This window comes from Semicossyphus pulcher, unplaced genomic scaffold, assembly GCF_022749685.1.
Source record: "Semicossyphus pulcher isolate SPU_LCO1_2020_fin unplaced genomic scaffold, fSemPul1.0.p SCAF_6, whole genome shotgun sequence".
Classification (NCBI taxonomy): domain Eukaryota; kingdom Metazoa; phylum Chordata; class Actinopteri; order Labriformes; family Labridae; genus Semicossyphus; species Semicossyphus pulcher.
The window spans coordinates 13,878,518-13,903,963 of record NW_027211737.1 but is presented as its reverse complement, the minus strand read 5'-3'; the positions used below and the strand labels follow the sequence as shown (position 1 = coordinate 13,903,963).

General features: G+C 41.3%; 1 protein-coding gene across 1 annotated transcript in view; it reads right to left on the bottom strand.

The window, feature by feature from the left end:
• The window catches only part of oxct1a (3-oxoacid CoA transferase 1a), a 51,554-nt gene that overhangs the window by 13,153 nt on the left and 12,955 nt on the right, over positions 1 to 25,446 (bottom strand). Inside the window, exons 8-13 of the mRNA XM_069682798.1 lie at positions 14,283 to 14,390; positions 13,837 to 13,951; positions 12,963 to 13,057; positions 12,254 to 12,302; positions 10,966 to 11,038; positions 9,605 to 9,680 (exon numbers count right to left, since the gene is read on the bottom strand). Coding sequence (XP_069538899.1) covers positions 9,605 to 9,680; positions 10,966 to 11,038; positions 12,254 to 12,302; positions 12,963 to 13,057; positions 13,837 to 13,951; positions 14,283 to 14,390 — 516 coding nt within the window. The remainder of the gene's footprint in view (positions 1 to 9,604; positions 9,681 to 10,965; positions 11,039 to 12,253; positions 12,303 to 12,962; positions 13,058 to 13,836; positions 13,952 to 14,282; positions 14,391 to 25,446) is intronic.

The window sequence follows — 25,446 nt, the reverse complement described above, 5'->3', positions numbered from 1 at the left end:
ACTTAATTACATCCACCGCCTTTGTAATTGGCCACCAGCAGAAATGTCACTGACAGATGTCTCCACACCTGAGCAAATTAAACCAAAGTTATCTGCACCAAAAGATACCAGCGGAGGTTAGGCAGGAAATATGCTTTTGTAATTGTGCGAACAAAACCTTTGGGCGTATGAGTCATGTCCTCAAAGCTCACGGCTCTTGGAACAATTCAGGCAAACGGTGACATTCTGAGTGTGTATTTAATGGTCAAAGCTATTAAAGGTCACAATAAGATGCAGCAGCAACAAGACTTCAGTATTCAGATGAGTTTAGTATCATTATAAGAGACATGCTGTCGCAAAGACGGAGCCTTCCCTATAAATGGCTTTCACGGCCGTATGTTTAAGGAAGATAGCGGGGTGTGAATCTAGGTTAACTGACATGTCTCTGTGAGTACTACCAGCCATAGGCTTATGTTGATAGCGGGAACCAATAACATGGTACATAAAACAGAATAGAAATGTGATTGTAGCCCGCAGTTTCTTTTATAGTTTACAGTCCCAACAATCCACAAAAAATCCAGGAACATGCTGTCTCGTTTTATAGGTGAAAAACTGAATGGAAATTGCAAAGAATAATGAAAAGATCAGAGGGCAATCAGCAAGCACCTGCACTGAAGTAGGAGAGCTCTCTTTTCTTCTTTAAATAATCCAGTTTAACCACAGGCTGAATGCTTCTAATGCAGACACGCAGTGCACCAAAGCTTTGTCTAGTTATAGTTCCTTGAGTAAATTAAATAAATAAATGTTTTCTTCCCAAATGAAAGTGTCTTGTGTTTTTCTATTTCACAAAGGGAGTGAAGGAAAACAACTTTGGAATAAAAATCAATCTGAAAAATCATCACAGCGAAAGAACGGCCAGTCGGTCGAAAAATTGGCTCACGGTCTCTCCCTTGTTCCCAATAAAGAAGGTTTCCAAATAGGGAAGGCTGACATGCAGATATGGCCACAGGGTGACGGCTGAGTAACTGAATTAAAATCCCATTTGCTCATCAATCATGTGAAGAGTCTGCTTTGCTCTCTGCTCGATAACCAGAGGATATATATGCCGAGTGTGGTGCATCATAAGGATGCTGTCTGCCTCCGGGGAGGCCAGCTGGGTGGAGAAGATATCAACAGAGAGCGGAAGGAGGGCTGAGGAGAGAGGAGGCGGGGCAGAGGAAGTGGGCAAAAGCACAGTCTGGGGATATGGGAGAGGCTGCTTTTAATTTACTTTAATGTATTATCTTATGAAACAAAACTGAGAGTGGCCTACTATAACAGCTCATACAACATCCTAGAATAAAACCACTTATAACCACTTTTATGAAAGAAGTATCTACTTTGGCTTTAACCTTCAAACACAGTCTCACTTCCTTTTTCCTTCAATGTGTCCTTTTTACACACAGCTACTCTTAAGGTTATACTTTACAAAAGGAAACACTCTTATTTAACTGGGATAACTGTCTTTGACATGATAGTAGCAAGGACTCACAGCTGTGTGAGCCTGACACATGCTCACATACCCCACTCAGCAACTACTGTATATATTACTGTAAAATGGGTGCAATAAGACTTGAACTGCACCACCTTTAAATTATGAATAAACTGATATGTTTCTGGCAGCTGAAAATGCAAGTGACTGGAATCATTATGGTCCATTTGCTTTTTGAATGGGTGCTAGCTCGGAAATGAAACGATGCTACGGTGCCTGTGATTCATCGCAGTGACAGCAGGCAAGCTACAGGATCAATCACTGATTGGGAGCGTGGGCTCACATGGTAAAATGTCTCACTAATGCCGATGACCTTGATATTTAGAAAACACTATCATAACATTGCTGTGCTGGGGCTAACAGACAGGTATGGGCTCTGTTGTCAGTGACCTAAATTGCTGGGAGGATTGGCATTTGCTGGGCTCTGATTGACAGCTTTGAATGTGGTTATCTGACCGCTCTCATCAGCGCTGCAGCAAAACTCACAATCATGATCTCTAAACAGAATTACAACAATTAAACAACAACTTTTAACTTACCAAGTACTGCTCATATAGAATGAAACACACACATCCATACATGCATAATGCAAGATTAATAGACAAGAATTAAAGCACATAACCAAAATAACAAAACTAAAGGTGTATCTATTTGAGTGGGGAACACTGTTGCAAAGTCAAGGAGCAAAAACCACAAAACAGTCACTTATGGATTTAAAGTAGGAACGCTAGACAGATAAAAGTCCTCATTTAGATCTAAACAACTCTGCAATGTATGCAGGGACCATGCAAGGTCTTTAAAGCGCCTGTGATGAGCTTTTTGTTGGTTATGAAACAGGCTGTAATTAATTATGATTACTCTATATGAGCTACAAAAGCAAACCAGACAACGAGCAACAAGACCGATTATTTCTATATAGTTATTTTTAATGCCTGAAACTGCTGGAGGGGGGTAGGTGCCAGACCAAGCGGTTAACTGCACGCTGCCTTTGTTTACATTTTCCACGGCAAACATTTAAAGTGAGTGATACATATGACTGTTAAAGAAAGCAGGATGAGATTTTTTGTTAAAAAACACCACTTAAGCGTGAACAGGATAAAATCAGCAAAGAGATAAGAGGTACGGCTTTGTCCACAGGGGGCGCCAAAATCAACACAAACCGACAGTTCCTCACAGCAGCTTTAAGTAATTAGTAAAGATTTGAAGTAAATTCTTCTGTTGTACTTAAAGCCAATGAAGAGTGACAAGATTTGGTATGTGAAACAAAAAACTAGTTTTTGTTTTATATGTGCATGACAATGAAAAATGTGTGAAATATTACAAAGGAAAATGTATAAACGTACAAGAGCCTGCACACTTAAGTTATGGTATTTAATCCAATCAAGCCTTAACTTTTGTTTGGACTGTCTGCCTGCTCACAAAGTTGCAGGCAGAAACTGGACTTCTCTTAATTACTTTCCTCAGATTAAGAGGGTTCTGTTTTTACCAGATCAATATTTTCATGGAGACTGTTGAGGAAGGATGCCACAACATCTGGCTTTGAACTAAGACAACCTGCAGGAAGGAACTTAAACTGAATTCATATACTGTCAGAGCAATTTCCACAAAAAGAAATATCCTCTGCCTTAGTCAACAGCGTGGGTAATTTACTCATTTAATCAGTGCAGCTCTGATGATATTAACCTTGCAGGTCTGACTGAAGCCCCACAGTTTTTAATTTCCTCACCGATCTGAATGTCTCTGTTTGCATGCTGTAATCTTAGCACCATGGGGCAGTAGGGCACCTGAACCTGTGTTTCCAGACATGTTTCATTAGCATCTAAAACATTAAATACACTATTCTCAGCAAATCATTTGGTTTTATATTACTTGAAATACAATCACAGGGACACATCCACATATAGTGTGTAAGGAGAACTGTTATATTATTACATAATGTATTACAGATGACCTAATTCTATTCAAATGTGCAAAATATGCTAAGTTACACATTATGCAAAGTTTTATGATTCAAATGCAAATACCGAGGTGGTAGTGATTTATTTCGCAGCTTCACATTAGAGAAAGCAACGAGAAAATCTTGTTGCACTTGTTCCCACAGGTGGTCTTTTTTTCTCTCAAAACATTTTTTTTTTTCCTGCTGATGTAACTCTGTTTGAAATTAATCCTTGCCAGAGGCAGATATACTGTAGCCTCCCCATATGCTAATTAAATAGGCGTTGGAGAGAATGTAAGCAGTGCAACATCACATCATTCCTATAACGGCTTTTAAAGTGAGTTATAGTGTGTGGGACAGCAGGAGGCAGTATCAGTGGTGCAGAACCCTGATAACACAAGACGTCTTTAAGTCAAAGCTCTGCTGAGATGACACCTATCATAACATAGGAGAGCGGAGACAATGACACAGTCGGTCCCACTCCACCAACGGGGTTTCCTCAGTGAGTTGACGATGGCACAAAACTAAGGCTATTTATATAAGTCCTTAAAGACATTTTATAAGAGTAAGCATGAAACAGTAATAGATTCACAGGAAATGTTTTCATACCCTGATTCTGTACATGTACATAGGATTAAAGGTAGAAACTCTCACATGTCTCAAAGGCAACCTCTGAGTACAAAAGTGCCTCCATCCTCTACACTGACAGGGATAATTCAGAGGAGTCAGACTATAATTGTTTCTGTGACATGCTGTAACGTTGGTCTTGTGTAATATGCTGCTGTTACACTAAAACATGAGATAAGTATCATGAGAAGCACACTTTGACTAGTGCTCTATTTCTCTTTCTAGACATAGGAGTTGCTTGCATTTTTTTGGTTGCCATAACAACAGAATACGATATCCTCTTTTGTTGTGCAAGTGTTCACTTTCCAGTCAGTGGCAGACACACCAGAGAAAATGACCCCCTTCACAAGAGTTCCCACTAACCAACTGGCTTCCTCTCTCTCTCTCCCCCACAAATTCTCTGACAGTCTGCGCTGTCTGATACAAATGACTCGCTATTTAATAACATAGCGACGGACCGCCACAGGCCTTCATTACCCGGACAACTAATGACAAGAATCAAAGGGAGAGAGAGGACGTGATAGGGAGACAATAGAAATCGTGCTCAAAGTAACTGGAAAACATAACGGTTTACAGGGTTTGACTGGTGAGAGTGCACTCTATTGCTAGACATTACAACCAACAGTTTCTCTTCCAACTATGACCAGTAATCTTTAAAGTAATAATCTCGAAGATTTTCATGATTTTCTGTTAAGTCACTATCTATCACTGAATGAGGTAACACAATGGTGATTGAGCCCATGGCCCACTGATGAAAGCCTTTGCATTTGCAGTATTACAGACTGGGTGTCTGGTGCGACTTTCGCAGAAAAAAATCACAAGCGGTGCCCAGTTAGTGACGCGTTTTCCATCACCCAGCAGTGGTTGGTCTGCCAGAGAGGGTAGGCGGAGCTAAGCGGCTGCTTTTCCGGTTTCTATAAACGTTGCGAGTAAACAGTAATCTACTATGGCTGAACAAACAAAGAAAAGATCGATGACTACAGATACAACTTCAAAAATAAGTGAAAATCCAAAGAAAAAGAAACAAATCTGACGCTCAGATGAAGGCAAACAGTCTAAAAAGGAAAGCGACCGTCTGTGAGGAAAATCAAGAGTTACAACCGGAGCCAACCGTGGATGTCACATGTGCAACACTGTCTGGATATCCGGGAAGTGTGCTCCTGCAATTACCGTATATTGCCATAGATGCTGCCAAAGAGAACGAAACTAAGATCTTCGAGATTACAACTTTTAACTCATTTGAATTTCAATCTGAGAAGCAATAACACAACTAAATGTGCATTGTGATATGAAGCAATGGTTAATTATCATCAAAAAGTTTTTTTCTCTCCGAGTTCATTCCTGAATAGTAAAAAAAGTTCATATAAATTATTGAATTATTAAATATTTGGTCTTGTATGTAAAACATTTTAATCAGCAAACACTGGAAACAGTAACAAAACATGCCTGAAATGGTCAGTGGAGCTCAGATACATAAAAGGGAGAACGGAAAAAAAAAAGACACAGAGAGGTGAGAGAGGCAATAATACAAATGTAACATGATATATTCAACGGATGATACACTTACATACGGTATATGTCCAGGAAAATCTGATTATGATACAGTAGTACAGTGAAGTTGTCTTAAGCAGCTCCTTCATTAAAGCTGGTATCATGTATCTGGTATCGCTATCATGTACATTTTAATAGTCAGTAGCTCGAGCTATTGCTGCACTTAAGCTGCAGTTATACGGCGCCTCCAGGGGTTTGGAGTATAACAGATGTAGCTCTTCTTTTCTCTGTTTAAAGTCAGCGACTATCAAACTGAATTCTGTTTTGCTAAATTTCTTGTCGATACATTTTTATTGCTTTGGTCATATGCAATATTTGATTGTCTTTGAGATCCTTTCAGAATTTAAGGGGCAAAACTAAAGTAGGAATAACAAAGTCAATAAAAGTCAAATATATATGTCTAATATTTAAAAGTATGGTGAAGGACTGTACATATGACAGGAAACATCCATGTCTGTGTCTCCTGTAAACTGCTAGGTGAAGGACACCTACATTTAGGGCAGCTTGATAAATCATAACAGCTCGTTGATAAAATAGTGGACCAAATCCAAAATGTCATGCTTTATTTTACTACCCCTTTCTCTCTATTGAGTGGGGATGTAAAAACATTTTAAAGCCCTCAACTGGAAAATGTTCATCTGCAAAGCATTCAAAATCAACATAATCAAGCTGAGAATACTGCATCCCCGACTCCTACGTACGTTTCCAACAAATCAGATGATCAGCACGGTAGTTGATGGAGTAACAACACTGGCAGGACACAAGCTACAAAGCTGCAGCTGTGGCTGGAGAAAGATAACATCAGAGCAGGGTCTCAAGATCCATCAGGGTAGGAAGAAGTGCTTGAAGAAGCCAATGGAAGAAAGCCACGGAAGTGGAAAGGAAAGGTCTTGAGGCACTGCAGAGTGACGTCAAGCAGTGCCTTGCAACACTGCGAAGAGCAGAATGCTTGAGAAAGCAACATATGAAGAAAGAGGGGACAAGGACTGCCTTCTACAGAGATCCCAACGGGTTTGTCAAAAACCTCTTTGTCAGGGAGAAAACCGGAACCCTTAAAGTATCCATAAGGGAACTAGAGGGGCACCTGAGGAACACCTACTCCAACAACCAGAGGCATGTGCCTGCCACCTTTCCAGATGACATGCCACCAATTCAACCAACAGAGCACCAGATGGACACAAGGCCGCCTACATGGAGCGAAGTTGTGAACACAGTTAAACGGGCAGCATCAGCCCCTGGGCCCAACGGCATTCCATACAGGTTGTATAAGAACACACCGGGCGTCCTGAAGTTCCTCTGGAAGCTTATGAAAGTGGCATGGGAAAAGGGAATCATACTGAAGGCATGGCATCGCCCGAGGGATCCTGATTCCTAAAGAGAAGAACTCCTCAAACATCAACCAATTCCACCAGATCAGTCTTCTGAATGTGGAAAGAAAGATTTTCTTCAGCGTAGCTGCCCAAAGGCTCTCAGCTTTCTTGCAGAAGAACAACTTTATCAACACCTCAGTGCAGAAGGCAGGGATAAGTGGCTTCTCAGGATGTGTGGAACACACAAAGTCATCTGGCATCAGGTATAAGCGGCCAAGAAGGAAAAGAAAGACCTACATGTGGTTTTCTTAGATCTTGCCAATGCCTTTGGGTCAGTGCCTCATGAGATTCTGTGGACAGCTTTCAATTTCTTCCAAGTCCCTGAGGGTATCACAAGGCTAGTCAAAGCCTACTTCCATGACCTTCAGTTCTGCATTTCAACACAGGCCTGTAAAACTGCCTGGCAGCACCTTGAGATAGGCATAATGACGGGCTGCACCATCTCTCCACTGGCTTTCACCATGGCAATGGAGCTCATAATTCGAGCATCTCGTTCGGTGGTTGGAGGGGAGCGTTTGAAGAATGGGCTGCGTCTTCCTCCAGTCAGGGCGTACATGGATGTCATAATGACAATAACAACAACAATCGCATGCACCAAAATCCTGCTGGACAAGCTCCAGAGAAACATCGAATGGGCACAAATGGAGATCAAACCCAGCAAATCCATGAGTATCTCCATTGTCAAAGGCAAGCTCGTCAATGAGAGGTTCCACATCAATGACGAGCCTATACCAATGGTCCTGGAGAAGCCTGTCAAAAGCCTCGGTCACTGGTACACCGCAGACCTCAAAGACTCTGGAAAGGTGGAACAACTCAGGCAGGATACCATCAATGGCCTCGAGCAAATCAACAGCACTGCTCTCCCAGGGAAGCTGACGCTGTGGTGCTTCAGTTTGGTCTGCTGCCCCGGCTCACGTGGCTTATCTCCATCTATGAGGCCACCCTATCACATGCCAGTCGGCTGGAGAGATTGGTGAATGCCCAAGTGAGGAAGTGGCTTGGACTACCAAGATGCCTCAGCAGCATAGGCCTGTATGGGAACAGAGCCCTCTCACTGCCAGTCTCAAGCCTGGTGAAGGAGTACAAATGTGCCAAAGCAAGGCTTGAAATGACCCTCACTGAATCCCGTGATCCATTTTTCAGGGGTGCTGCTCCCACCCTAGCAACAGGGAGGAAATGGAAGCCAGGTTCAGCAGTTACTGAGGCTAAGACCGCCCTGAGACACCGGGACATACTGGGGCATGTCCAACATGGCAGAGGGGGCCTTGGGTTGGGAGCAACAACACCTACTTGGCAAAAGGCTGGTGGGAGGAGGTGGGATTTAGAGGGCAGGCCCAATGGAGGACCATCAAAGAGCTCCCCAGTGTCGCCGAAAAAAGCAGTCACTGGCTGTGGCTAAAGAGGAAGAAGACAGTATGGGCTGCCAAATGACCACATGGAGCCTCCAGTGCGGCCAGCCTGTGGTGGGCCAGCCACCAACACCTAATGAGAACAGGGTGCACAACTGATGATGTGACGTATTGGTGGCGCCATGTGGTCATCACCCAACCCCACCCAAGATGACATCTTGAGCTGATATTCCAGGGATTTTAATAACCAGTCCTACTAAATATTCCAATTTCACGCTTTGTACCCATCTATAGATAGTGAATAATTTTCATTGTCAAAGAAGGTGGGAAATGTAATTGTCTTCATCCATCCTTTTAAAAGAAAGGACAATGAAGATTGAAGCGTAGGTAGGGGCAGAGGTACAGTATGTGTGCCTGTGTTGCTGTATAATTTTGCTTTTACAAGCTGTCTAACGCTTGAACGGTTATGAAAATAAACTCACCGTTCTGATTAGCAGCTCGACTGCAGGCCTTTACTATGGGCATACAGGGCTTAATCAAGCATTGATTAATGAACAATAAACTACATGAAGAATTACAACCGTAAAGGTGAAGAGAAAATAAATCAGAGCTCACCATCGATAAAAGTTTTCCTATGCACAGTGCTGCATTACATTACTTATATACAACAATAATGTTATATTCTGAAGGTCTCTTAATGTGACCATTTTCAACACTGTGTCTGAATCCACTTGGCTGCTTAGAAGAGAAGCATGTAGAAAATAATGCAGAGGCTGAAACAACCTTGCATGTGCACTCCAGTCAAGCAGAAAACAGCCGTGTGCCGGGGGCATTCTGGCTGAGCTCCCCCACATTCAAGGCAGGCTTTTAATGGGTTCTTGACCTTAGTAATCACAGAGGAAGACTGTGGCAACCGTCGTCTGAAGATCAATTGCCCTAATGACACATCCAGCAATAATGTTGGCCACCCATTATTCCGACACACTTACAAACACCCCCTTACCCCTCGATCCCCTGAAAAGCATGTCCCTGAGTTCTGTGAATAATAACCAAGGCCACACCTTTGTGAATCTGCGCCAACAAAGACATCTCCTTCTTTGAGAAGGCTGAGGGCAACAATGCATGAAATTATCAAGAGATTACAAATATGTCTTAACTGTATAAAGCTAAATAATATAGCACAAGAAATGACAACAAAGCAGGAGGCATTAATTTTGAAAAAGGTAACAGATGTGATGTGTGCATCCAAAACTGAACTTACTGGGATCATCCAGTTGGCTAAGTCTCCATGTTTTGACACCTGCATGGCTCCCAGCATTGTCAGGTTGACATGACCTCTGCAGAGTATGACACGAGAGAAGAAGACAGCTGTCAACTTCAGAATCAGTTGAACTTATGAACTCACAAGTCCACTCGTGAGAAAGGAAAATCCTTCATACTACTTGATGACAAAAGAGATTTTCACGACAACAGAAAATATTCACGTTTAGAAACTTTTTCCTGTCTCGGCTGTGTTCTTGATAGATTTTTTTATCTTAAAAAGACAAGTAACAAAGTCAAATTGAAATCCTTTTTCAACTGCCGTTTCCTCTTACTTTCTTACTTTCTAAAATATAATTTGAATTTTTCGTTTATACTCTAGTGTGGTTGTCTTTTCTGCTTCAGCTGCCACATCAAATGTGCTGTAATAGCAGTATAAGTTTAAATCTTATTCTATTGTCAAGTCAACTTCATCTTTTTAGTAATGTGCGATCCTTTGTCCTGTTTCTCCAAAATTAAGAGGTAAAAGTAAAAAGTGAGACAAAAAAAAATCCCTCAAACGCAGAAGCAGGCATTGTTAAGATCCGTACTCTTGCATGCAATTAAAATAGGATCTACGCCACTGCTGCTTACAGTTAAAACACAAGCATCTTGATTAGTTTTAAGTGGCAACACATAACAGGTAAGCCACACACCAACACAAAGACTTACACAAAGGAGTAATAAAGTTTTGTGAGAGAGCAGCACACGTCAAGTAGCTGCTAAGGTGTATGGAACAACATGGCTCACAAGCCACTATATGTTGTGTTGTTTTTTCTCTGCAAAACTGGACTCTTTACAGCAGACAAACACACACAATCAGCGTGGCTCCGTTTGGTCCCTGCCAGTGACTGGACAGCGCTATTTATGAGCACTATTGGATTTCCACTGGGTGGACAAACAGAAGTGATGCTGCAGGGAGTGCGGGTGGGCAATCTCAGACAGCTGGAAAATCAATAAGAACCAGGGACCTTGGGAATATTGGCACGGCTGCTGTTTGTTCTACTGGTGACAGTAGCTATTTGTTAATGTCCATTGTTACAAATCATGGCTCTGTCCTGTGGTCCAGTGCTGCTCAACCGTTACAGTTGGCTTATGGTGCAAGTGGAAAGATATCAAATTGAGGGGAAACGTGTTTAAAGGATCATAAAAGTCAATTTGTTATTTTGTTTTTTGCATAAGCTGCACTAAGAACCTTATGCAAGTGACTTATGGAATTATATTTGAGATTTAATATGTTTTATTCAAGTTAATTTAGAAATCTCAGGCATATCGATATTACAGCCAGCTCATAAGTTTTCAAAGTTTGTGTTATGACCTTACCCTCGGATCATGGCAAATGACTCATCACTGGAGAAATAGGCAGCCCCAGGGAGCACCGTGACAGTCTCCTTCCCTGCAGAACAGATAGCTTGCATGTTAGATTTGCTTGGCAAGATTTTAGGATGAATTTATTATAACAGTAAACTTTGATAACAACACATTCATCTAAAAGTTCCACTCTTTACAGATAAACACAACCAGAAAGACGGTAAACAAAAGACATTAAGCAAATTCATAAAAATTAATGAGAAGCTGAATGAAAAATGAGCAGCCATTAAGTGCTGATGTGTCTGGGGTGATAATGATGCCATATGTCAACATAGGTCAATATCACTTTAAACAGCATCTGAAGAATATGTTACGCAATCATTACAGAATCATTAGTCAGTATGTACAAAGCAGGTAATTAGAAAAATATGAAAAGTCACCTTCTGTTATTAGTACTACTTTGGACACAGAAAAATGTGTGCACCATTCGAGTCCAAGACAAGTTTCTCTACATGGAATATACATCGTATCATATCATATCGTAATGTATCGTATCATATCCCACAAAGTATCTTCTTCTATCCTTAATTACCGTAAAATCTGGAATATGAGGCGCACCGGAATAGAAGACGCACTCTGTCTTTGGGCGTATCCCAGAGGGAAAAAGGTTTTTTATAGCTATTTATTAATAAAAATGTGTATACAGGTTATTTCAACACTATTTCAATTTATTTTCATTTCAAAACACATTCAAAACACACATAAATTACAGCCTACCATCTGTTTTCACCATTACCAGTTTGCAATCCTGCTAGCTAGCTGTGCAGTAACTAGTAGTAGCTGGCAGCCTGCTATAACGTTGATTGTTGTGAGGATGGCGGCTGCAATGGCGATGATGGTGCATGTACGTGACGAAGCGTTAGCAACAATCAAGTTAGTTTTCCTCACTAAAAACAGCGAGGAAAACAGCACTGCGGCATATTGTAAATAGGAGACATTGTAGCAGCTTTGACCCGGAGACAGTTTAATGCAGAGGCGTGACGTAACAACCACTTAACAACCGGATAGCACCATTGTCTGGGTAAACTACCGTAACACAATAACATACCTCTCTGCATTTTATATTGGTATATTGGTCACACCGGTATATAGGACGCAGCCCACTTTTTAGATTTAAAAAAATGTAATAAAAATCTGTCTTATACAACGAATTTTACGGTAAGTAAGCATGGTATTTCCACAGCTTTGAATTTTTTAAATAAATGTGTTATTGGGAGGTATTGATTAGGGTAACACTCACCAGCATTAATCAGGTCGGCATCAACTGCATCTTCGGTGGGGTACGGGCCCTGTGAGGAGAAAATGAAGATAAACAACATTGTGCACACAGCTGGGCAGTCACACATACACTCACATGTCACTCAGCCTGAACAGCCATGATCTTTCAAGAGAGACAGACACAATCACATTTTTCTGATTAGATGAGACATTGATTTTCTCTGTGTTCAACAAAGGGAACAATCCTGTTAGACAGAAAGGAGAGAGGAGAGGAAAACTGAGGGGAGGAGAGAGCAGCACCTCTTTAAAACTGGCAATAGTAATTAAAGGAATCTTTGACAAATAATGCATTAGCATAGGCGCCTACATTCTCCTGTCAACACAACTGATTGGGTAGTCATTCCAAAGCAGCAGCAGCAGCAGTCTTTGTTGAAGGCTCAGGCAGCAAATAATGATTGTGAGAAAGAAAATGGAAGAGAAAGCGTCAAACTGCCACAATTTGTTTCATAACAAACCCAGCATATTACAAATGAGGGCCCTGTCTAGGAATGATACCACTCAAATGAACGACTATTCATCTTGCTACATGCGCAGAGGACAATTCAGCTTACAAGCGTTTACCGCTGCTTAAAAAAACGGCCATCAGGAAATATGCTGCTCGTTAGCCTGTTTTGTTGAGATTCAAAGCGCTGAAAGCTGAAGGGGATGAAAGCTCTGTGTAGCTATCTTACCAGTCCCAAAATCCCATTTTCACTTTGGAGGTGTACAGTGATGTCTGGTTTTATGAAGTTGCTGGCCAGCATGGGGATACCAATACCAAGGTTGGCTGATGGGCTCCTTGTTAAAGATGGTCACGACTACATTTGTTATCATGCAATGGATATCAGGCATTAAAGGGGACATATTTTAGCTATGTATTTGTGCACAAATCAGTTTTTGATTCATGTCGGTAAAGTTTGTTTCGTTTCAAAAATTGTATACATATTTTGTATACAAGCCTCTCCTTCCTCCTGAAACGAACAAGCTGTTTTGCCATTCAAATGTCTGACCTTAGCCACGATTGGCTGACACTATTTGGAGTGACCGCGTAACCCCTCCCCTATGTGTGCGATCCCACGTGGGGAAATGGCCGCACTGCACTGTCACTCTAAAGTTGTAGAAAACATGGCTGCTCTAGGATTAGTTATTCGGCCTTATATGTACAAGCCAGAATCGCCAGGAGGTATCAGAATGCTAAGCTGAAATCTTGACAACGACTTGACTACAAGCTAGAGCAAGAAGGCAGCCTGAGGGGAATGTTGATTGGTCAATTTCAGTGAAAGCATGCTTCTACTTAGAAACCAGCAGCTGTTCTGAACGGCCCATTTCAGAGGCGACCTTTTTAAACATGTCATTCTGGAAAAACACGGAATTATTCAGTTTTCACTTTTTCACTGTGAAACCCAAACATGTGAAACCCATGCAAAATATGAGAATATCCATTCTAAAGATATGCCCCCTTTAAGATGAGATATACAGAAAAAATATATGTTAAAAAATTCTCCCTTTCAATCACCTTGTTGACCCATCAGAACAGAAAAAGCCTGTATTCTTCTAAAAGGATACCATACATCCCATCCTCAAACTCCAGAGCAGCTCTGCGAATGATCCTCTCCCGAACAATATCAGAGTCCTTCTTTGGTTTGGGCTTCTCTGCTTGGCTCTTCTTTACTGTGCGTTTCTGGAACCATGCAGAGATATATAAGGAACAGGGAGACAGCATTTAGAAAGGCTATTTCTAGCTGAGTACACATATTGATAAGCACTAGTGTTTCAGAACAATGATGGCAAGGTTAAGCCTGGCTACAATGGCTTAGTCAGAAAGGGTTTACTCTCTATTGTTAGAGGATTAATTATTTATCACCTTTATTAATTTGAACAAACGTTTAATGGAACCTTTTTTCAATAAACAGAATCTCAGGTAATAACATTACCCAGAAATGGATGCAACGTGCCATTTCATGTCTTAAATATATAATCTCTCCATCTCTCCCAAAGGCCTCGTTTCGTACCTCAATCCTTTTCTCGTAGCTGGCTCCCTGGACGACCCTGTGGACGTAGATGCTGGGTATGTGGATGTCCTCTTCAGCAAAGGTCCCAACGTCCACCACCTCCTCCACCTACACAGAGACACAGAGAGATAAACTCCATCTTCACCTGACAAATATCTCCTGACCCTTGAGATTAAAGCTCGGATAAGGAAATCGTGTGCTGATGGAACTGCGCTAGCAGGAAATAACCTCTGCCCACCCAGGTATGAAATTTAACAGAGAAACTGATAAAGACCAGCAGATTTATTTTGCTATGCTAAAGGCTTATCTTGAGACATGTCATCGGGGCATTCCTGATAAAAATGTTTTATTTTAAGGAATACAGCAGACTTATTAAATCCTAAATTGAGCTACAAACAACAGTGTTGACGCACAAGCAGACATTTGTTCTCCAAATATAGGGTAAATATTTGTGGGAGAAGGTGTTGCATTTATTCTCTTAGCCACAGTGCTATGTAGAGTGTAGAGTGCTATGAAAGCTGTCCGTGTAGCCAGCTTGGCTGCCTAAAAACAGAAGAGGATCATCTGACACAGCAAGCCCAGGGAACACAGCTTGATCCTGGGATCAAAGGCAGATGAGAAGCCAGGGTGTGTGGAGGACACATTTTTGGCACCGGGGGGGCTTTGGTCAAACCCAAACACGAAGGTCAAACAAGGCTAACACTTTCAACTCCCCTGTGCGGAAAGCAATGTTTGGCTACCTGTTATATTTTCAGCCAATATCCGCAAGCTCTGCCTCGGGACTCTCTTACAAGGTTTACATTTCAGCTCAGCTGATGCTTAGGATCTCAGTTGAGCCACTGTACATTGTCTACAATATACCCTCATAATACTTTAATCCCCTCATGTTTAATATGCCAGCAGAATAAGAAAAGGTCTAAGAGTCAATACACAGCAAACAATATATTCCTGACTCTGAGACAGAAGTGCACCACTCTTAAGAGCAGCATATGAAGAGTGTACATAAAGGGCTATTTCTGTCGGACTAACAAGACACAGATGGAAATGGCTATTGATTTAAGCAGAGCTGGGTCAACATGAGTGGGATAGAAATCCTAATATCAATGCACCTGCTCCCTTGTCCTAAGGTGACATTAAGAACGTCTATGAAACTAATGCTCCACCTTCTGCTTTTACAGGTGTGCAGCATGTGTGGGCTCCATTTAATCTTGCTGCCCTTTTTTTGTAGCATGCTCTAGCTCCTGAAAAGTTATGTTCATATTTACACTAGGCTTTGGTCCCTGACATTTTAAGTTAACATACGAATCAAACTAAGCTTTAAAGGGATTGGAGGCAGGCTTTTCTGATTTTCCTCTCTCAAACAGAAGAGGCTCCAAGAGGGAGGAGGTGCCGTTTCTTTCTTCCTGAAGATTCTTCAGCGGGCATAAGCACTTGAAATGACACAAAATTAAAAAGGAAAGAAGGAGAGAGCACACCAGAGCTATCATCATATCTCAGGGACTTAAAGGGGACTTAACCATGACAACATAATTCTCACCCTTTTTTACGTTTCTGTGCTTCCCTCCTGTGTGGCTCAGAGTGTAACCTATTTATTCCATTTACATGAGGGGCAAGCAGCCGTTCAGAGCAAATTGAATTGAATCTCTCCTTATCTTCACTTCCTCCCTCAGCACTCAGCGCAGACTGAGAAGAGTCAATGGCTAAGAGTGGATCCCATCTTAGCGTTGTCATGGATACGCAGGCTTTGGTCTGTGGTGAGCAGGGGCCACTCAGGACTGTAAAGTGATTTTAGACTCCTTTTCTGGTTCTCACGCAGTCTGGTTCTGGTAAATCTCTGATGCTCTGCAGCGAGAAAACGAGGCCATGCACGACGAGATTGCTAGCGCGAGAGATTTGATACAGCGGTCCCACACATCCACCCACAGCTTTCTCTGGGGGCTGGATCGGTCTTTTGTGAGAGTGATGATTTCCATAGACATCTTCATCAAGCAGGACGAGGCTCATCATGTTATGAAACAGTAACAGTAATGAAATACAGAAGACTTGGAGGCAATGGAATCGCAGCAAATATGGAATGTGGCGTGAAATTCAAGACTTCAAGTGACTGAATTCAATTAACGTGATCAATCTCGGATTTAGTCTCTTCGCACAGAGACGGCTTCCTCCATGTCCGTTTGTTTGTCTCTCACACATATGCAAACAAACCAGGTATACAACTCAATTTTCAATTAGCCTTCCGAACGCTCATGCAATTTAAATATGCCGTGTACATAAAAAAGCCTCTGTTCCTTTCATCTAGGTGTCCTGGCTGCACCGGCGCTCAGATGCAGTTCAGACAGGAGGTTGAACGGACGGGGGGGACGGATAAAGCATTAATATAAAATGATGAAAACACACAAGAATAACACATGTACACAGACACACACACGCAAATGAGCAGGTGTGAGGAGCCGGCACACGCTCAGACTCACACATTGATATTCCCGTATCTGGAGGACGATTTTCACATCAATGAGAGCTGAGCAAGGCATGAAGTGAGCTGGCAGGAGGATAGAGGGAATCAAAGTGCCCTCCGGGGACACACAAAGCGATTCTCTTCGAGGGTTTGCGCTTTTTTAGGCTGTGAGCTATGTCGAATCTTATTCATCTCAAATTGATTGGATACAAGCTACCACATTCCTAGAATAAACCATCAAAAGTGGTGTTGCATACAGTGTTTCATCTGCGGTTATTAAATAATGCTGGAGGGATGCTTTTCACTTATGTTTGCTCCGCCAAAATAAAAACACACAGCGTTACATTTACAGTTTGAGAACAGTTTTAAATATGCTGTGACGAGTTTTTAACTGGTTATGAAACAGACTGAATTAAGGCTATTGTTGATGCTCTCTCTACAGTCTTAACAGGTAAAATTGATCCAAACCCTCCTGTTTGGAACTATTCCTGAGGGGAAGCAGTTACCTGTAGGGGGCCATAAAGTCACTACCCTTCTGGCGCACCGCCTGATACTTTTGAGGTGGAAGGATGCTGTCCCTCCCTCAGTCTCTCAACGATTTTTTCTCCAACTTGATGCTTGAAAAAATAAGATATACATTACGGGGTTTTGAAAAGAAGTTTGCCAAAGTGTGGAGACCCTTCTTGACATTTTTTGACATACAAGTACAGGAATAAGTTAACCCTCGACACTCACCTGGATATGGTTCTTGACATTCCAGAACTGGTTGTGCTCCTGCTGCTTAACCTTTTATTATGACTTTGACAGTTTTCTTTCCTCAATTTCACCATTACTATTTGTGCCTTGTATTATATTTTGACACGCATGCATACCACGTACATTCTTTTGTAAAATGGAGCCAATTAACACTCTGAGTGACAGCAGGGGGTAGGGGTTTGTTGTGGGGTGCTATAGTCTCTATATCCTTTGTAAACTGTGCAATTAACAATAAAAAGAACTGTGAAAAAAAGAAAGAAAGAAAGAAACAGAATGAATTGAATACTGATGCCTCGATATCACCTACAATAGCAAACTAGACCATCCAAATATATAAGACATAGTGCTTTGCCTACAGGGGCCGCCAAAATCAACACAAAATGAAAGTTCCTCACAGCTGCTTTCAGTACATGAACTAAAACCAATTCAGTCAGACAACTCACGTTGTTATAGTTTGAAATATTTATTGCAGCAGCAGAACATAGCTTGCATTTGGCGTCTAGGCTCCGACCTCATCACTCCTCGCCGATTTATTTCACATGCAGAAATTGAGGAGTGATGAGATAATATCTTAAACCGCCTTATTCGGAGCCTGCAGGTAGATGCTGGGGTGGTGGTGGGGCTGAAATTAAGAGCGCAGTACTGGTGCAGGGCAGCGATGGCAATGACCGAGCAGAGGGAGAGACAGGAAATATTACAGCTTAAATAGACCACCAATTGGGATAAAGTGTTGTTGTCAGGTGATGTGGACGTATATCAATTATTAAATCAGTGCAGGTCGAGTTGTCTGCCTGAACTAGCTCGCAGGCGTCGCCCCATTTATGATCAGTTAAAGAAATACACCAGCATGATAAGGAGATGAAATCAGACGCACTGCCAATCTTTCAGTAACCCAGAGACTCAACGCTCTCTTAGTTAAAAATACAATCTTTCAAAGAAATACGTGCTCGAGCGCCACCCACTGGCAATGACTTTGTCGTGGTTTTAACTTTTGATTTTCCTTGCTTTCCTTTTTAGACTGTTTGCCTTCATCTGAGCGTCCAATTTGTTTCTTTTTCTTTGGATTTTCACTTATTTTTGAAGTTGTATCTGTAGTCATCGATCTTTTCTTTGTTTGTTCAGCCATAGTAGATTACTGTTTACTCGCAACATTTATAGAAACTGGAAAAGCAGCCGCTTAGCTCCCCCTACCCTCTCTGGCAGACCAACCACTGCTGGGTGATGGAAAACGCGTCACTAACTGGGCGTTACTTGTGATTTAGTCAGCGAATGTCGCCACACACACCCAGTCCATTATAATACTAAAAACTGCAAATGCAAAAGCTTTCATCGGAGGGCCATAGACTCAATCACCATTATGGCGATAGATTTGGCGATAGAAAGTGACTTAACAGACATTTATTTACATGAAAATCCTCGAGATTATACCTTTAAAATGCTCATCTGAGATTATGCACTCTGTCTTCAGATTAATGCACATCATAATTTTGTCAATTCAAACTAAATGTTAGTATTATGTTCCTTACACCCTTGATTTTATGGCCAGTGGACTGATTAAATTTAGAAAAATGTTAATTTCACACTTTTAAAAGCCTTCCAAGTGATGGGCGTAGGACTGTGAAATTTGTCTTATGGTGGCGCCAAAGGAGAGTTTCTTTTTAGAGGAACCAAAATGATCAAAGTTTTAACACTAACCACATTAAACCCACAGCCAATTTTCTTGTGCACGAACTACAACATTCAGTTTGCATGTTGACAAAATCACTTACAAAATTCGGCTCCCTGGAAAAATAGACTCTAGAAAAGTTTGAATGCAAGTGGAAATCCAATCACCAAAATCATTAAGGAATCATCTGCTTATGTTGCTATAGGTTATTTTACTTTGGATTAAAGTGTCAACATCTTCACCTAATGATCCACCACTAGTGAAACCACAGACTGCATAGAGCAAAAAGTAACCTAAATAAAACAGCTTAAATTCTGAGTATGGAATCGTCTATTTCAAGTTTTGATTTTCAATTATAAAAGTTTAATACGAACTGAGACGGAGCGTAAAAGCATCAGCAGCTAACACTTTAATAGCGGAGCTACCTGAGTTATTATGTCTTCATTTGTTTGCATGTACTGAGAAGCAAAAGTCATGAGAAAGATGGTGCGGCTACGGGCGACAGAGCATGAGGATGACAGCGACACCGCACTCTCATTACCTCGTGTATTTATAGCCTCTCCATCTTCCTCCCAGTGTGTGCCCAGGCGTGTTTGTGTATGTGGGCACTTGGCCATGGTCTGCCGCCACTTTCGGGGCTCAGCTCCGGCTTTATCCGCTAACCCAGAATACTCACAACACGGGCAATCTGTTTCCTCTCAGTGGAAGCTTGACTCGCCTATGACAGCCTATACGGTATGCAGAAAATGAGAGACAGCCAGCCAGTGCAAACCCTGACAGCATTACAGAGGCTAAAATTACATTTTTCATATGACACGTGCTGCACATGGACAGCTCCACTCCAAACATGTTTACATTTCAAAGAACACATAAGCCGCTGCGCACTGTGCTTTACATTCAGATGATTGGCAGTCGTCAGGGAACTTTGAACTTATAGTTGGAGCATAAAAAATTTGCCATTTCACACATTCGGCTTGTTCATGTGTTCAGCAAACCTGTAGTAGCTCCAATCACCTCTTTATATTTATATTCTCTGTAGCCTTTTCTGTTCAACCTCGCCTGCAGTTGAAAACTCAACCTTAGCTGTACAGGCTTTCACCAGCAGATCAGCCAGCAGTAAATGTCAAGACTGCACGTAAATTAAGTGTATCCTAAACCTGACCTTCTCTTAGAAACATCTAAGTGATGTAATGTCAACTTATGTTTCAGAGAAGGTTTTCTATATAAGAGCCATGCTTTAAGAGCCTATTTTGATGTAGATCACCAGGTGCTGCTAGCATGATCAATTTAAGGGTAAGCTGTAAGAGACACTAATTATTAATCAGTGTGAGACTACATCTTCAAATATTTTAATTAAATAAAGAAGACCTGACCTGAGCAGCTGCAAGCCCACAGACTACATTCAGTCGACTACTTTAACCATATGCTAATATGAATTATTAGATCTTGTGTGCACACATTTATGCAGTAGTGCCTGAACAGAAATGGACAGATGACCTCATTTTAGTTTCAGGGAACTGAATCATGAATACAGAATACAATCTAATCTTCTAACTCTGCTATTGTTTTATGCAAACACATAATCATCAAGATCTTGTGGCTTATATGTTTAATTAAGTTGTTAATAAGCTGTGGAGTAGTATTCACTGTTAAATCTTATTGCTTGACGAGATATGAGTTAATTCATGAGCCCATCTCTTGGTGATCTCTGCTTCTTTCAAGGCTACTAGACGTGAATGTATGAACAAGTCCGCTCATTCATAAATGATTTGATGTGAAAGAATTGATGTGTAGTCTCACATCTCAAAAGAGTCTCTGTTAGTGCAATATTAATGCAATCAGGGTCATCGTGACACATTCCCCTCTCACATATGCATACGAACAAGCATGCACACTTTTGGGGGGGAAAGAGTCAAATGCTTTTATAGCCATCTGTCCATTCCTATTACCGCAAATTGCTGTAGTTGTAGAGTAGCCAGCCTTGCAATTACCACCGATTGCCCCGGAGCTCAAAGTCAAAGAAGTGAACTATGCTGGGGACAGCTTTAACATTGTTGTTACTGCTGCAGCCTTTGGTACTTAAAGGAGGAAGCAGTAGTGTGCAGTGCCTTTGTAGAGAAACTACTTCAGCTCAAGTGTTGTTACTAAGTTGTACAGTAAGGACATTTTAAATCAATTGGGATACAATGCCAGGCTACCTTGCACATGCAAATCCCATTTTACAAAAGCTACAGATCACTCTTAAAAAGGAACAACAGGATCACCAAGGCAACATATCTGTACACACAACATCCTTTCCCACAACATTGCAAAATCAGACAGACACTAGAGAAGCACCAAGAGAATGCAGAGCTTGTCAAGGCCAATAGTTTTCTATGGTATGGAAATCTGCAAGTGCAACAACTGTATATGCATATATATATATATATATATATATATATATATGCATATACAGTGTGCGCCGACAGTCCGTGTTTGTCAGATGGAGTTGTTCCAGTTTATCATGTCCAGTCCGATTGTTGCAACCAACAACTGCCAACTTTTGAATGTTGGGGTGAGTTAGGCGTTGTCTGGGCAGTGTGCAGTCACCTTTAAGGTGAATGTTCTGAAAACCAACTGCCAGCTCCACACTGCCCCGACATCAGCTGACACGACAGACTTTTGTCGCCTACTTTTTCTTATTTAAGTTTTCGTTTTATTTTAAATGGACAAAGGTCGTGTGTACTGATGTTCCGCACATGAGTATAGGCTAGTTGTCAAGGGAACGCACTCTCACAATGTTGAGGCTTCTTGGGAAAAGTTGCACATTGGTCTGACTTTGCATGACTCAACCAAACCTGACTGGACATGTCAAACTGGAACAACTCCATCTGACAAACACAGACTGTCAGCGCACAATGACCCGACAGTTGTTGTTGGTTGGAGTTGGTAGACGTTTGTCTGGGCAGTGTGCAGCCACCTTAACTTCAGGGTCTTCCTCTGCATTTATCAACTTCTTATTTTGAAATATTTCACATGGATAACACACATCTGTGAAAAGCAGAAACACTTTATTATCATGTAGGCCTAAGTATGTACAGAAAATTACATCATGAATGAGGGAATGTCCACTCCTGTATTATTTGGACACAGGTATCATCATTAGCCAATATTATTGTAAGTTTGTGAGTTGGAACTAGTCCAAAATGTAATCGGGTTTGTTCTTGGCCTGTGCTACAGCCCTCTACCAAGTTTCATGAGAACGAGACCTGTGGTTTATCTGTTATCTTTCTGACAAACAGCGCCGAAACATTATCTTCTAGGCGGAGGTAATTTAGACATTCATTGCACATCTTTTGCACTGAAGAGCTTATTCATAAACCTCTTTAGGCTGGGGAAATGATGTGGAAAATGAGAGGATTTATAATTATTTGCCAACAGTAGCTCGAGTAATGGAGTTAGTCAAGGGCAAAAGTCAAGAACAAGGCAAGAAAACTCAACAAGGCATGATAAGTGCTGCAAAACAGCATGAAAAATGTGGGAGAGGATTAATAAAAATCCCAGCAGTGAGCTAACAAGGCATTACAGACAGCAGAAAGACTCGCTGGGTCATTAGAATACCATTTCAGGGCCAAACATTTGAACTCAGAATTTAACCTTCACCTTACTGAAGTTCCCATTTCATGACTAACGCTGACACTTTGACACAAGGCTGAGGCTGACTCGCGTAAGGACTGGGGTCATTTATATATCCAATTAGGCCTTTCTGCTGGTTAAAAGAACAAATCACACACACACAATTATTCAATTCCTGCATGCATGCACATAAACACCCACGCATCTACAATGCGCTGCCATAGTAACATAATACAGTTGAGTCATTTACTGTGACTGATGGTCGAACAAGAGCAGAACCCACTGCTTTGATTCGGTCTCTGGCGCATTGTATCCCACAATGCACTGGGGCCTTTTCACTGTACCTGCGATAAGGGAATAACTGGACCAGCTGGATACTGTGGAGCATTCAACAATTGAATAGCAGGGTTTGGTTGCCTAGCAACCGTGGCAGGAGCTGGCGATGATCTGGTAATTCTCAAAGTGCTTTGTGTTATCTCGCTTTCTGACACCGTTTCTGCCTCTTGTAGTTCAAATTCAGTTTGAGTAGAAGTTGATGTATGTATCGGGATTAGAATGTGGGAGGGGGCTACAATGCCAGTGATCGCTGACCTGAGGGAACAAAGGAGTAGATAGCTATCGTTAAAAGTTTAATCTCTTAACAAGGGCACATGGGGGAAAAAAGGACTTAGCATGATGGAGTATAAAAAAGAAAATATCGAAATGATAATCTGTTTATCTTGTGGAGTCTCTTTCTTGAAAGAGAGCTGGAGACAACTGAAGGGTTACTGATACACTACAGAGACATCATTTGAATCTGCTTCCCAGAATTTCCATTAATGTGTGACAGGAGTGGAGTCACTGGGTTACATATCTACACATCTGTTCTCCCCTTAGGGCTTTAATCCATTACACAAACACTTACCGAGCCTGAGGTGAAGCAGAAGCTCGGAATTCAACCAAGACAGATATTATTGATGACAGACAGCTAAGGAAAGAAAATATGTACGTAAATAAATTAAAATGCCTTTGAAAGAGTAAAGATACAGTATGTGGGGTACATACAGAAGCATATGGGAAACAAATTGAAGATTTACTAAAAACTTGGAGAACTGGAAACATCTCATTCTGCAAGTTAAGAGTTTAAGCACAGGTAATGCAAACAGCCATTAGACAGGAGTGGGTTGGATAAACCAAATGTTATTCAAGAGGCTAATGAGCACCAGCTTTTCTAGTGTGTCAAGGAGAAGCTCACCATTATTTATGGAGCTCATTTTGACACACTTCAAAGTGGGTTGATGATTTATTAGTTAATAAAAACAATAAACACAATTATACAAACAAGGTGATTTTCTCTTTTCCTCGACTATAAATATGGGGACTTATTATGAGCCTGAACTGCCAAGCTAAACTGCATGTAAAAAACACAGACCCCGTCTGTTGGTTCCTTATACAGTGCACAGAGACAACAGGGTCAATATTGACAGCACTTCTGCAGATTTATGACGAAGCGTGCACTGACTCCTAGAGACACATTTATTTTCCTAGAGATAGTTATTGCTTCAGTATCAGAGATAAAAGGCTCTTAATGGGTATCGTAATACAGGCTTGTCACTTTATTGTCACCAGTTAGTAGGCTTGTTGTAGATGATGTTCATATGTTCCCTGCACTGCCATAAAAAAGGCGCCATAAAGAAATGGTGGTCACAATCTGACTAATCGCCCTGATAGGACGATAAAACAAAGTCTTCAGACAGCTCTCGTGGGATCCCAGTATTTAAACACACCTTAAACAAATAATCTTGAACATTTAAATACATGTCTGTTTAGTCACTATCTATCGCTGAATGAGATAACACAATGATGATTGAGCCTATGGCCCCACTGATGAAAGCCTTTGCATTTGGAGTATATACTGTAGTATTACTACGGACTGATATGTCTAGTGACATTCACGGAAAAAAAATCACAAGCGGCGCCCAGTTAGAGACACGTTTTCCATCACCCAGCAGTGGTTGGTCTGCCAGAGAGGGTAGGCGGAGCTAAGCGGCTGCTTTTCCGGTCTCTGCAAGTGTTGCGAGTAAACTGTAATCTAATATGGCTGAATGAACAAAGAAAAGATCGATGACTACAGATACAACTTCAAAAATAAGTGAAAATCCAAAGAAAAAGAAACACATTTGACGCTCAGATGAAGACAAACAGTATAAAAAGGAAAGCGACCGTCTGTGAGGAAAATCAAGAGTTACAATCAGAGCCAACCGCGGACGTCTAGTAATCTGGGACGTAAGCGGCCACAATTGCCTTTTAATGCCATTAGGTGCTGCCAAAAAGAACGAAACTGAGAACTTTGAGATTAACGCTTTAAGATCGTCATTCCAAACACACATTTGCAATTTTAAATTCAAAAAATATATTATTGATTTTACCTTAGGAGACATGTTTGTTTGAATTTGAAGTTGATTGAAGTGAAACCTAATGGAGGACCAATGAATGGAAGCTCAGAAATGTACTACATTCCATTTCAACATTTGAAAATCTTGTTTGATATCATTTGTCAGGCTGCAAAACAACTTACAATGAATTCCCTGACGGACCGAAGCTTTCAGCCGATACGGGGATGACACATGTCTGAAAAGACTATTTGTCATTAGAACACGACATGAAAAAGGAGTAAAATGCTAAATCTCCTC